Genomic DNA, 14,489 nt, shown 5'->3' with positions numbered 1-14,489 from the left:
TAATGTTAAAAAAAAAAATCCCCTTATAATTTTCAATACTCTAAATATTCCCTTTCCAACATTTGAAAATGTGGCATGGTTCCGCTCCCAAAATTAGGAGATATTGTCGTAATCCTGCTCTTTCTATTAAAGTAAAATTCCCCTTAACTTCAGGAACATCAGCCACATGGGGGAGCATCGTGATGCTCACACGCGTCTGTGTGTGATGACAGGTATCTCAAGACCAAGGGGCTGATTGGGAAGCTGAGCAAAGAACTCCCCAGAGAGAAGGAGAAGCCTTTCACAGAAAGAACTGAGCCTATGCTTACAAGTGTGCTGAGTTCATGCTGTGTTGGGTCACCTCAGTTACCTTCTTTTTGCAACTCAGATATCCCAGGCCATAATATAAGACCAGCATTTCAGGTGGTGTTTTTAACAAACTGATTATTGTCCTTATTACTTAACAGTCTCATAGAGCTCTGAACGTCCTCCATGTATTGGTTAGAGTAGTCCCATATACTGTTTTGTCAATCAAAATATGCTATTTGTCATGTATTTCCAAAAGTTTACCTGAAAGTATTCCAGAACTGACATCTTCTTTTCCATAACACTCCCAGTTAAACCAACAGATTTCAGAAGAATGCAAAACTTCTGTGCCATTGTTGTCAGAAAAACACACATGCATATTCACATGCATCCAAACTGGTGCCCAGTTTTGACCCTTTTCGACCTTCTAATGATTCAATTACCTGAATAATTCTTTCCTTTGTAATTAAACTTATTCTTACTTCAAAATCTTCAGAATGCTAGAAGAGATCAAACAGAAATATAGTGGACTTCAACTACAGAATGAAGATGTATATATGGCCACTAAGTTTGCAGACTTTATTCAAATGGCTGTCAGAAAATTCAGAGGAGAGGACAAAGAAGAAGAGTTAGTCATTGATTACGTAAGACCTTTTATTTTGCCTTTATTGCTATTCTGTCTTGTTATTTTGGGGAAGGGTAGACAACGCATCTTATTAGACTGCTTGATACAGTAGCAAAAGCAAACAACTATTTGGTCATACAAACTCTTCTTTGTGACTTTTTTATATATTTGCATTTTGGAATGGAAGTTTATATGTAATGTCACTTACACTGTATTAGAAACCAGGACATCAAGAAAATGCGGTCGAGTAGATCACACATGGATTCCTACCTCTCTTGCACTCTCCTGCCGGTATACTTCAGTCAGAATGGTTCTAGAGCTTCTGCTTTCCTGAGGCAAACAGTGCTAGATTTTTCCCCTAAGAGTCTGTTTGAAAACTTTGTGTGAAAGAAGGACTGAATGTTTTTCAAGTCATTAAGCAAGTCAGGATTTCTTGAATTTGGGAATTATGCATTTCATTGAAGTCCACTAGGACCAGCCTTAACCAGGGTTTAGTATTGGTTTAACATAGAGATCCAATAATAAAAAATACAGCAATCTGCTTAACTATCTCAGAGTACAGTCACTGGTGTTCAGGGAGAATATGATTTCCATTTAATTTTACTCTTTTGTCCACTTCTAACAGCCATATATACATTGTAAAATGTGGCTGGATGTTGGCTGTGGTTGTCAAAAGCTTGTTAAGCTACATTAAAATCTTAGTTATTAAAACGTAAATTAATTTGTTTATTTCTCTCTTAGATTTCAAAAAATGTGAACAACATGACTGTGAATATGCCATACCAGTGTTTCATAAATGGACACTTTATAAATGCTGATGATGGAAAAACATATGACACTATAAATCCAGCAGATGGATCAGTGAGTAATTTCTAAACGTGATCAATACCAGTTTATTTCTATTTCTTTGCCTATTAAAAAATCTAAACCACTAACTGAATATTGCCAATTTCAAAACCATACAGTACACATTAAACAACCCCTAGAAATAATTTGAAATTTTAATTTGCTTCTCAGTCTGTATATTTTACAGTTTTTGCATTTCAGTCAAGCTGCACAGTAAAAATAACCTACTTCCACTTCAACTAGTACGTCAATTTCCATACCCAGCCATATGCTTTACCTTGATTTCATTCTTGTCTAGCTTTGCAAACAAAAATTGCTATAGTTTAATAGCTAAAGAAGTATTTATTTTAGGATATTGTATATATTTTGTGGCAGTCATCAACTTCAGTTTTTAATTTAATTTTTTCACAAATTTGATGTCTTAGTACAGGTGTAACTTTAAAATGTCCCTTTAAACTCCCAGTGAGAAAAATGGCCCTTCAACAGCAAAATATATGCAGTTGCACTTTGGTTCTGAACTACTGAATCTTGGTTGAGCAACTCATAACCATGAATTATAAATAAGTGTAGCGATTCTGATGTCCATCTAATTGCCATTAATTTTAGAGTAAATAAATTCTGCTGAAATCAATACCACAAATTTCACTGTCATCAGAAGTGAGACTCTGGTACTTTTCTTGAAACTCATTATGGAATTGAATAAAAGTCATAACAATTTTTTGTGTGTTTATAGAACACAATCATCATAAAATACTATGTGTATGTGGTGCCTTACGGTAACAGAAGCTCCATTTCTAAGAAATGGAACACGCAGGAGACATTTTAACATGTTTGGATATTAGATCATAATGTTACATACAAAGACTTCCAACTTTTGTAATATCGCATTGATTTTACATCTGGAAAGAGAGTGAAATCAAGTAGGACAATGCACCTTGATGTGAAGAAGAAGATAGATCTAGGAATCAGAGTCCCTGCAGTGTCCCCCAAATTCTATCACCTCAGTTGTTTCTGAACATTTTGCAGCAACACTCACCCATGCCAACTGCTGGGGTTGAGGATATTAAGTATTTGCTTATACCCAGTCAAGAAGTTTAGGAGGAAGGAATAACACTCTGCATACTGGCATTTTGGTTTGAGCTAACAGAATGCTACATTTGGACAGATAATCGCCAGTGTATCTTCTGCTTCACTGGCTGATGTTGACAAGGCAGTGGCAGCAGCAAAGGAGGCATTTGAAAACGGTGAATGGGGAAGAATGAATGCAAGGGAAAGAGGGCGACTCATGTACAGGTATGTGAAAGGCAGCTTGTGTTTGTTTTGTTTTCTTAACTCTACCTCTGTTTTCTTAAATCTTCCTCTGAAGAATTATTGCATACATTTTCTGAATTTAATGGATGTTCATAATCCCACTGTCAGAGGAACTAGACTAGCCATTTTTCATCCTCTAATTTACTTCAGTGTACCGTCCTCGGGTCTTAGCTGGCTAACCTTTCTTGTGACAGACAAAAATCTTGTGGTTTCTCACTGCATAATTTTAAAATTATGAATGGAAACAATGAATTTTAGGAAAATGTCTTTTAAATACTCAATGGCATCCTTTAATCTATATGCTTATTGTTGCAAGGATTGAAAACTTCCTTGTAAAGTCTGTATAAATGAGGCTAAGTTTTAGAGGCAGAGTCTACCTGGGTTAGGTAGGCAGATACTTTTGACCTTGCTAAGCCTGCCTGCATCTGCCCTCCATATAGTAAACATACAGCCACATTGCCACTAATTTTGAAATACACTGTAACTGATGCTAGGTTTTCCAGGATCATATCCCAGCATACTTCTCACCTGGCTCCATTCTAGGAGATGCAATATGGTCTGTTGTAGAAGAACTGTCCTGTGTAGAAATACCCTAAACTGAATCCCACATTTATCTGAGTCTCGTCCAGCTCAGTATTTCTTATTTGTATTTGTTTCACTGTGTCAACCCTAGATAATGCCTGGTTCTTTTTTTGGCTGTGTTGTTACTGTTTCAGAAGATAAACAGAGGTTATGCTGAGTGAATGGTATTTTAGTGGTGGTTTCTGATCCCTGAAGGGCAAGAGGTGGTCTTGGAAGGATGATGCTGCTAGCTATGTATTGTGAGGGCGGTACTGGAGACACCTAATAAAAGCCCAATTACTATGGACTCTCCATATGCAGCGTGATGCTTCTGGTGCCTTACAGCAAGCACAGGGAGAACACTGTCTTGCAGACTTGGGATGACAAGAAGCTGCAGAGCTTCCCCATAAAGAGAGCCTCTTTTGTGGAGGTAGATGAAGAGTTTTTGCTACTTTTTCTTTTCCAGGACATAAAAATGAGTGAGTAGAGATGAGTAAAGAAGCAGATTGCTACTCCTGATTGCCACACGTCCACATTTAGCTAATGTGATGATGGAAAATCATCAGCCCAGAGAATGAGATGTACTAGGCAAATTCTGTTCCTATTCAGTAGGTGGAGAGCTTAGACTGTGTTTGACATAGCAGCTGACTTTAAAGAAGTTAGGATCTTGAATAGAATTGAAACTTCCTGCACTGAAGAACTCATGAAGGAGTAGGTCCTGTGTATCAGACACCTGCCTTCTGCAGGGTGTAGTCTGCAGGCTCATCAACATTACTATTGGATGTCCTGGCCATGTCAGTTGTTCCTAGGAGACTGCATATGTATCTATAGGGAAGAGAAGGAAGATTTTTTTACCTTCAAAAAAAAAAATCTTCAATAGTGTGCCCATAACTGCTGCTATATTAAGCCTGTATTGTGCTGTGCCAGGAGGCTATCCCTGGACACCAGGATAGATGGCAGAAGAAGGATCAGGTACACAGTGAGCAGCTGCAGGGTGGTAGCACGCTATGTATTTGGATGACAAGACAGTCTGGCAGTTTGGTTGGGTGCAAGGGTGGGTCACTGCCCTTTTATTGTTGCACACTGCTCTCTGCATAACTTCCATGAGGATTTAGAAACTGAAGATCTAGCTGATTCAAAGGTTTGGCATATGCAACTAGAAGATGATTCTGTCCTCATAAAGCTAGGCTTAGACAGTAAGGAGTAGGGAATCCATTGCATGTCTGTACTCTGACAGTTAAGGAAGAGGAGCATGGGGAAATGTAATGCTGCACCTGGGAAACATGGTTCTCTGTCCTCTGTAGTGTATGCAGCAGATCATTTGTTATCACATTAATATAGCTGTAATTTCTACTTTGTTGAATGCCTTGGATGTAAATTCCCCTCCCCTCTTTTACCATATCCACATGGACCAAGTAGATGTAATTAGAAATAAAAAAGTATTAAAAAAAGCCACGTTTTACAAGACATGGCAGGCATCTTAGCAAAAGAGAATGAAAGCAAAGCTGAAAATTCTGCTTGTCTCGTCAAGTGTGTGATGAGGTCTTTAAATAAGGCCTGCAGGACTGTAAAAAAGTTGACTAATCATCACAACAGAAAAAGGGCAAGTCAGAACTCATATTAAAATTAAATAAAATCGATCACTTAAATTTTTCAGAAGTGTGCACAAATTCAAAGCATGGACAAACAGGTTTAATTTGTATTAGGAACATAGAGTGCTTGAGAGCTCAAGTTAACTCTGCCCTAAGGAGAAACTTTTAAGGTCTAAGAACTACTGCTTTGTGTTTTACACTTGAAATATTTGCAAGCTTAATTATGTTAAGCATATGGAAAATGTAACTCCCCTACAGTGCATGGATTATTCCTGGATTATACTCTTATCTACTTAGGCTAGTGGCTCTCTAGGATAGCTATACCAGAGTGTTCATATTGCAAACCATTCCCAGTATGAATGAAGTATCTGGTCCACCTGAATTTGAACAAGGCTCCTTTTTCTCTGGTCTCTGTTCAAACTAGAGTTTTTGAGTGCTGAACCAGAGGGAAGGTTTGTAGGGAGGTTTGTACCATTAAAACCCCTAGCTCTGCTGCTTTGTCTTAGGAATCATTAATAGAAGATATTAGGCATGCATTAAACAGAACTTTCTCCTTTGTCCCTGCCATGCCACATCCATTCTTTTACACACTACTGCTGATGCCCTGTCCTGTAGCTGGGTTTCCAAGATACAGCTAAAACAAGTATTAAAGAGCATTTTTCCACATCTCTGCAAATGCTTTAAATGGGGAGAATTTACACAGCGGGAAAGTAGGTTTCACACCCAGTTTTGAATACTCTTTACGGAATGTAAAATGCACTTAGTTAAGCTCTTAAAATCACATGGGAGCATTGATTACAAGTCTGAGCACCAAAATACAGACAGAAGCTTAAGAAAGACGTTGATGCATCTGTTTCACTGTCATGTGAGAGATCTAAGACCTGAATGTAAAAATTCATTCATGCAAACAGACCTTTCTGCCTGAGCAGGGGACCCCTGAAATTACCTACACATATAGGTATGTGTCTGGGCAGATGCATTTTTGAGACACTCTGATAGCTACTCCTAACTCAGCAGTATTTACCACAGTCTTACACCTCATTGTGTTGCTTCATAAATCTAACAGATGGAGAACTTGAGGCCCAAGGACACCGTGGGCCAGATTGTCAAATGTAGCAAGGCACATAAAATTCAATTTGCATTATGGGTTAGGAGCTTGTCTTTGGACATCTGGGTGCCTTTGAAGCATCTAACACTTAAGTATTTTAGTCCAAGTTCAGACAATACAAAACTGCGTTATGAAGCTAGGTTTCCAAAATCTTAAGCTAGGACTCTGAATACTTCTTGATACTTTTGATTACTTTACAATTCTTATGTTATTGTGTACTTGCTTTCAACTTACTGGTCTGATTTTCTATAATTGGCTCCTTGTAGCATGACAGAAAAAGAGTACAAATTTTTCAATTATCTTTTTATTTACAAAACTATAGTTGAACAATCAGTTAAGTTTTCACTGTTCATGTCTTCATCCAGTGTCTAGTACAATCAGTGTGAAGACATTTGCAGACTTTTAACAGGCAGTTGTTCAAGCTCTTACTGATCTTAATGAGCAGTGGCTCCAGTGCTCCACCTCCAAATTCAGTAGGAATGCAATTTTAATTACTGTTCTTTGCCATACCAAGTATTTTAGGCTGTCAATGGTTAGATGTCACTTTTTTTTGATGTGGATTTGTAATGTTTCTATTAAAGACTTGCAGACCTGATGGAAGAACATCAAGAAGAGTTAGCAACAATAGAGTCTATTGACTCAGGAGCTGTCTACACTTTAGCTTTGAAGACCCATGTTGGAATGTCTGTGCAAACATTCAGATACTTTGCTGGATGGTGTGACAAAATTCAGGCAAGTGAATACGTAAAGGAAATAATCAATGGCAGTGCTTCTCTACACCTTTTTTTTTTTTTTTTTTTTTCCCTGACAGTACCAAAAAGCAGTGTTGGCAAAAGTAATCAAGGAATCAAAAAATAAAACAAAATTAGATTTTTACCTAAAATGTGTCTCCCTGGCAATACAAAAGGACAGTCTGCTTCTGGTTGGAGAATATGGATTTGGAATGTGACTCTAAATATCTAAGAAATCAGTTGAGGTGTCATAGTGTACATGCATGCTTAGTCAGCTCTTGATTATTCATGGAGTAGAATGTCATTGTGGTCATGATGTGGGTAAGTACAGATACTCATGGGCTATGTTGCGTTCTGACCAAGGCCTGGTGAGTTTGCTTGATGACACAGCACGTGGCACAGGTTCAACAGCATTTCCTCAAATATCTTTAAGATCCACAATTAAGAATATCGTCCAGCTTTTTTTTTGTCCATCAGACCCTCTCTTTATGTTCTTCCATACTTCTGTTATCTATGCTTTTATTTCATCCAACTGAAAATCAGGACTTGACTACAGTATCCATAGTAGCAAATCATACAGTAGAATTATCTTTGTCCCTTTCTCTGATGCAAAAATGCTTCTGGTTTTGAAGCCCACTCTGTGGCTTTCCAAAACATACTTATATGGCAAATATATTTGTAATAAAAATGAAGAACATTAGATGAAGATTTGTCCCTCCTCTGTCTTTTAGGGTGCTACAATTCCAATTAACCAGGCCCGGCCAAACCATAATCTAACATTCACCAAGAAAGAGCCAATAGGGTAAGTATCACTATTTTCTTCTTAGTGACAGCCTTGACATACAGAAAAGCTATTCAAAAGTTGCCATAAAAAATAATCTTCCCCTGTTTTTCCCTGCCTTAAGTGTCTGTGCAATTGTTATCCCCTGGAATTACCCACTGATGATGCTTGCATGGAAGAGTGCAGCATGCTTGGCTGCAGGCAACACACTCGTACTCAAGCCAGCTCAGGTAAAAACAAAAAGGAATGTAGAGATGGCTAAGTCCTCCACTATTTCTTCAAGCAAAATAATTCAGGCAATCTAGCTGGTTTCACCCACAGGTTGACCGCTCATATGTTTTAAAGTGCATGTATAATAATACAAATTGCTATGATGATACAAGGTTCCGATTGTCTTCAATTCTGCTCTGATGCTACTCTAATTTTCGAGAATGAATTCTTTTCCACAAGAAGCCATCACTTTTAATTTGTCAATACTGTGAGAAGATTAATATTGTATCAAAATTAAGATGTATGGAATGTAAAAGACATCATTACACATTTAATTAACTAGGAGACCTAATCTAAATGTTTCTACTTAGGTCACACCTCTGACTTCCTTGAAGTTCGCAGAACTCTCAGCTAAAGCTGGATTTCCTAAGGGCGTTATAAATATTCTGCCTGGTTCAGGTAAAATTTCAACTAATAATTTTTCTGAGAAGAGTAGGTCATGCATTTTACCTGCATTTTACCTTTTTGAAGACCTACTACATAAATGCGTGTATCTTCACAGGTAGTAGGGTTGCATCTATGTCATACAGCACTTTCACATGTTTCCAGAACAGAATTGGAAAAATCTGTATGTCACCTGGCTCTAGCTAGTGGTAAGAGCTGTCAGCCTACACCCTTTACAAGATCACACAAATAGCATCAACAGTTTGAAAAAGAACGTATTACAGAGAAACATATTTCACTTGATTGTAAAACTTCATTTTTTCTCCTAATCTTGTCATCACTTGGAATGTGATAAATGTGATAAATGTGACTGTGAGACCTAGACCAAGCTGGTAAGATGTGTATTGGTCACTGTAGGTCATGGCCTACACCATGTTACCTGGTGTCACCATTTTCCTCTTTCCTCTGAGGAAGAAAAATGACATTAACTATATGGGGTAGTCTCTGTTACAAACTAGATTATTCCACCCGTGGTGGAGTATTAGGAAGGACATTCCCTAGTCCAGACGGATGGGGGAATTTGGAGACACTAATGTGATCCAAGTTAACTAATGTGAGATTTTTCATAGTCATATGAATAAAGCTGTAAATATAAATAAGGATGTGATATTGTACTCAACTGGCGTATTGTTAGCTCTTTCTGTGTTACAGTGCTGCTGCTGGTGTAGTAAAAATTGCCTTTGTACTGTCCAGTTAAGCTGTTTTCCTCATCCTTATAGGTGGCTTAGTGGGACAGCACCTGTCTGAACATCCAGATGTTCGCAAAGTTGGATTCACTGGTTCAACACCAACTGGTAAACAGATCATGAAGAGGTACTTTTAGCAAAAGATTCATAAATAAACACTGCTTAATCCAGTTCTGAAGTATCTTATTAGCCATATCGTGCATGTAGCAGTAATAGAAAAGCATAGCTGTATATGGTTGTTTACATTTATGTAGAATTCTACTAAATCATTATTGGAAAATAGAGGTTTATACATTTTCACTAGATATAATTCAAAGGAAATAATGAAATAAGTTATTTAAAAGTTGTTTTTATATGATTATTTCTGGTTTTTACAGTGCAGCCACTAATCTGAAGAAAGTTTCTCTCGAACTTGGTGGTAAATCACCATTGATCATTTTCAATGACTGTGAACTTGACAGAGCTGTAAAAATGGTAATGTTACTTCTAAGTAAAATATATTTAAACCCTTTGTGATACATCCTCACAGTACTGCAATATTCCTCTTGACTTGCCAAAAACTGCAGTGGGGAGCCCTTGCATGAAAAAATCATACAGTCTGTTAGAAAACAGACTCTTTTTTCTACAGGGTGTTTCTTTATGCCAGCACAATTAAACTGTTCATGCTGCACCAAAAAGGCAGGGATCAGTACTATGAGAAATATAATTAGAAAATACAACAAAACAAAGAAATATAGCTGGAAAGTATTTTCATTAGCCAAGTTAACATATTAAAATTGATCTGTCAAAATCTGATACTCAAAAAAAAGGTGCTTAAAAAATTGAAGCCTGAAAATGAGTTAAAATATACATTGAGCTCCCTATTGCCATACAGTTCTTCTTAATTCACCATCAATCATCACAATCCACTTTCCCAACCAGCCATAGTGTGTTTAAAGTTCACAAATAAGATGTGCAAATGAGAAATTCAGTTGATTTAGGGAGCTTATTTCCTGCTCAGGTAATCTGATTCATCAAAATGACAAAAGAAGCAAACAAAGGTCTTCCACGCTGTACTTACCCAACTAATTCTGTGAATTCTCTAAGCCAGCATAAGCAGGTACTGCTACCAGGAAGAAACTGTAACATGCTTTCCCCATTTTTGGTGTGTCTTTTGGCAGGACAAGAGTCTGAGTGACTGCATAGTGAAGTATCTGTGGAAAATAGTAAAAGATGAAACTTTGCAGTCAGCACACTGCTTGACCCCACCACTCTTCTCAGCTGTAGAAGTGAGAGGGTGACACAGAGGTTGGCCTGAGCTATACCTGGCATTGAAGGCTCTAAATGATTGCAAAACAATACTTTTTTGCCACACACTTAACACTAGCACATGATCCTGGTCATACCTACTAACGTCAGGACCCTAGGCCTTGTCAGCTGCCAGAAAATTACTTTTTAGAAATTTTATTTGTCCTGCTCTCCCTTCTCCCACCTCCCTACCCCCTGGAAAAGTAATAGTAGGTATTAGTTCTTGATAAATAAGAAGGAACAAACTGCATGGGGTCTGAATCCACACTCTTGAAGTAAGAGGTTCTCTGCAGATTAGTGAAAAGTAATTTTCACCCAGTTACATGCAACTTGCAACATAAGCAGTATTGCTCAGTGGATTAGCACAGTTTTATAATCACTGGCCATGCTGCCAGCCCTCTTCTCTGTGATGCTGCAGCAGGTGTTTCTGTGGAACGCTGACGGAAACGGAAAGACCAGTTCATCCTGACCCATTTGTCTCCATGGGCATATGTTTGCCAGTTACAAGATTAGTCTGCTTGTTGCATTGATGATGTCCCTTTACATAAAGCATTACGCTGTGAGGCTCACAAACACAGAATGCAACCCAAGGGAACAGAATGAAAGGGAGACTGAACAAAAGGATGCATATAAATATTAATGTCTTTTTTCCTGTTCAGGGTATGGGAGCAGTATATTTCAACAAAGGAGAAAACTGCATTGCAGCTGGCAGACTGTTTGTGGAAGAATCCATCCATGATGAATTTGTTAGAAAAGTGGTAAGATATTCAAGGACTAAAGTGTAAGCAGATACTTTACTATGGCACAAAGATCCAATAGTTTTATAGACATTTGCGTTTCTTCTTATTTTCAGTTGTTTAGTTTCTCATTATTGCTAATGATAGGCAATGCTGCTCCCCAGGAACCTCTTACAGGGTTAAAAGGAAGGCACTGAAGGGAGATATTTTCATCAGCAGTGCACACAAAAGTGACACTGAAACAGATGTTGTACCTGGTACCAGATATTGGATTAGGAAAATAAGATTTAAAAAATTACTGAACTTAGGTCAATGTGATTGAAGGCTGCTGTGAAGTTTAAAAAATGGCATATTGGAAGCATAGCTAGAATAACACAAAGGTGTTAAAATCCAGTAGTCACCACACTGTACTACTGGAGAATTCATTTATTTAGATCAAGAACAGGAAATCACTGTCATAACTCATTTCCCACTGGTAAAAGCTAACATTTTACATGCCTATCTTAATAGCAGAAGAGAATGAATACATGAAAACAGAATCAAAAACTTTCAGAAGTAACCAAACTTTATCAAGCATAAGACAAAGCCTTATTTTAGAAAGGGAGGAGCATTCTACCTTCTAAGAATCCAGCACTTTCTTAGAGCCTAACTAAAAATGAAGCATCCTGAATCACTGGTCACTTTAACAACTACTTGCTACATTACGTAACTTCATTTTAATTGGGTAACCCATAGGTGGAAGAAATAAAAAAGATGAAAATCGGTGACCCACTTGATAGATCTACAGATCACGGTCCGCAAAATCACAAGGCACATTTGGAAAAGTTGCTGCAATATTGTGAAACTGGAGTAAAAGAAGGAGCCACTCTAGTGTATGGAGGAAGACAAGTACGTAGACCAGGTAAAATACTGTTCAGAGGTGTTTGGAACTTTTACACTTTAAACAAAAGCCATCATGATTGTCTCTGCTGCATTATGTGAAGTAGCAATATCATGAGAACAGTACCAGGTAAGCCCAAGATACCGCTTGAGGCTTTCAAGTCTCCTATTAAGAGAAGCTGTGCAACTGAACCGTAACATACAAAATTGAATCAGAATCTAGTCTGTATGGGAATCTTTTGCTCATTTATTTCTGTTGTTTGTGAGGCATTAAGGCTTTTTTTTGCAACACCCTTGAACTGTCGAGAACCGTAAGTATAATTATATCTATTTAGATCACACTAACACTAAAGCCAACTGAGGAAACTACTAGGAGAGTTTGCATAAGGTGTTATTATCAAAAGCCTGTTTTGCTATATAGACAATATGTATGCTAAGTTTAGTGGGCAGGCATGAAAGCAACATTTTCTCATGGACATCTGTTCTTTATCAATAATGAAGGAGAAACATTTGCATCAGTTTCAAAACATAATGATTACATCCCTAAATAAAATGAAAGTGGAGATTCATAACCATTCAAAATCAGTGTAACAAGACTAAATGGGAAACCTTATGGAAGGGGGTGGCATTTATGCAAAATCTCTGAGGTTGATTTTACCCACTCAAACTGGAACACACTCACTCACTAAGGTGTAGGTTTCTAGGATCACTTGTATGTAACACCAGGACAGTTCTTGACTGGCAACAATGAGCTAGCATTTGGACAGGTGTTTCCACCCTTCACAAATGAACAGTCATGAGGTGGTCCTTCGCCTCAGAATTTTCATTACTTCAGCATCCATAAATCTTAGGCAAAGTTTCTGCCTATAGTATGTTATTCCTTGTTTGGAATATACAGATCTTTATGGCCACGGTCTATCTTCTTGTTGGGTAACAAGAAAAACAGTGGCCTCTGCAACATGCTGTAACCTTATCTTTCTGCTGTCAGAGTGCAGGGTCTTCCCCTGAGGAGTCACGTGGGCTGTGGCATGCAGCCCTTCTGGTCTGGCAGGGAACAGCACATGTTGTTGCTCTGATCAATACAGGCCATTCTTTTAACCTTTCTTCCACTGTTTCTATGGTGCTTACACACATGCATCTCCATTCATGCTTCATTAATATCAATCTTGGTATTTTCTGTTTCAAGTCTCAACGTATCAAAGTATGGAAAAGAGATGGCGCGGACAATACAAACCATGAAGCATTTTCACCATGCTTAAATGATGCTCTATCCTCTGTTTAGGTTTCTTCATGGAACCCACTGTTTTCACAGATGTTGAAGACCATATGTATATTGCCCAGGAAGAGTCCTTTGGTCCTGTGATGGTGATATCTAAATTTAAAAATGGGTATGTTCTCCGGTTACTGTTAGGAACCTTCTCATTTTTAGTATAAGTGTAGAAATGACAGCGTACATAGTATGATTTTGTTAAATCTTGTAAGACCAGTCTGAATCCCTAGATCCTCTTCCAGCTAAATTCTGAGAAAATACCCGTCTTAGTAAGGGGTATCCTGCTCTGTGTTGACATAGAACTAATGGTATTAGTAGTGTGTGACAGGATAGAATGCAACCATAAGTGCCAGTTCTTAATTAAGACTTAGTATTCAGTGAAATGTTTTTGCTAAAGTTGATGTGGTAATTGCAACAGCTTGATCAAATTACAAAATGTGTATTTTTTCCAGTGGAATCACTTATTTTTCTTTGTCACAAAAGACCACATAGCGTTGTTGTGCATTGTGTAACACTGGCACATTACTGTTTCAAATGAAAATGCCTCTGTATATTTTGTAGACTGCCAGTTTTAATAGCTTTCATTCCAAATCATAAGAATTATTTTACACACAGATAAGATTAAAACCCTGTGTAGAAACTTCATATAACTATTTCCACCAGGTTTCATTTTCTGCAGTTTGATAACACAGTTAAGAACCAGCCACATAGATAACCTTTCACATCTATATGTATGGTGATAAGGGACTGTATTGAGTTTTAAATTTTTATGGATTTTTGAAGCTATATGGAGATAAGATGTAAATAGAAAATAGCACTCTGGACATGGCCTGAAAAGTTGTGACTTGATAGAGGCCTGAATTTCAATATTTATTCTCCATTAACTTGTAAAGCAGGCCAAAACTTTAGCAAACTGATTCATAATCTGCTGCCAAGCTCTGCTTTACAAGTGTTTTGTATTGCTCTAATCCCCAAGTTGTACTGTAACTTTTCACATTTCTTGGTGTAGATCTTAACCACTGAAATGTAAGGTTACAAGTTTTACAAGTTAGAATCAAGGGTATGAATTTCCATAA

General features: G+C 37.7%; 1 protein-coding gene across 3 annotated transcripts in view; it reads left to right on the top strand.

The window, feature by feature from the left end:
* The window catches only part of ALDH1L2 (aldehyde dehydrogenase 1 family member L2), a 35,554-nt gene that overhangs the window by 18,043 nt on the left and 3,022 nt on the right, over positions 1-14,489 (top strand). For all 3 annotated transcript variants that reach the window (XM_074871891.1, XM_074871890.1, XM_074871889.1), the window contains 12 exons: positions 782-929; positions 1,652-1,771; positions 2,922-3,049; positions 6,910-7,060; positions 7,791-7,861; positions 7,965-8,070; positions 8,422-8,509; positions 9,274-9,367; positions 9,618-9,714; positions 11,187-11,285; positions 12,000-12,165; positions 13,426-13,531. In XM_074871891.1, the coding sequence (XP_074727992.1) occupies positions 782-929; positions 1,652-1,771; positions 2,922-3,049; positions 6,910-7,060; positions 7,791-7,861; positions 7,965-8,070; positions 8,422-8,509; positions 9,274-9,367; positions 9,618-9,714; positions 11,187-11,285; positions 12,000-12,165; positions 13,426-13,531 (1,374 nt within the window). The remainder of the gene's footprint in view (positions 1-781; positions 930-1,651; positions 1,772-2,921; positions 3,050-6,909; positions 7,061-7,790; positions 7,862-7,964; positions 8,071-8,421; positions 8,510-9,273; positions 9,368-9,617; positions 9,715-11,186; positions 11,286-11,999; positions 12,166-13,425; positions 13,532-14,489) is intronic.

The sequence above is a fragment of the Strix uralensis genome, chromosome 5 (genome assembly GCF_047716275.1).
Source record: "Strix uralensis isolate ZFMK-TIS-50842 chromosome 5, bStrUra1, whole genome shotgun sequence".
Taxonomy (NCBI): Eukaryota; Metazoa; Chordata; class Aves; order Strigiformes; family Strigidae; genus Strix; species Strix uralensis.
Note: the sequence above shows the minus strand (reverse complement) of the source record. Positions and strands in the feature narration are given on the sequence as shown.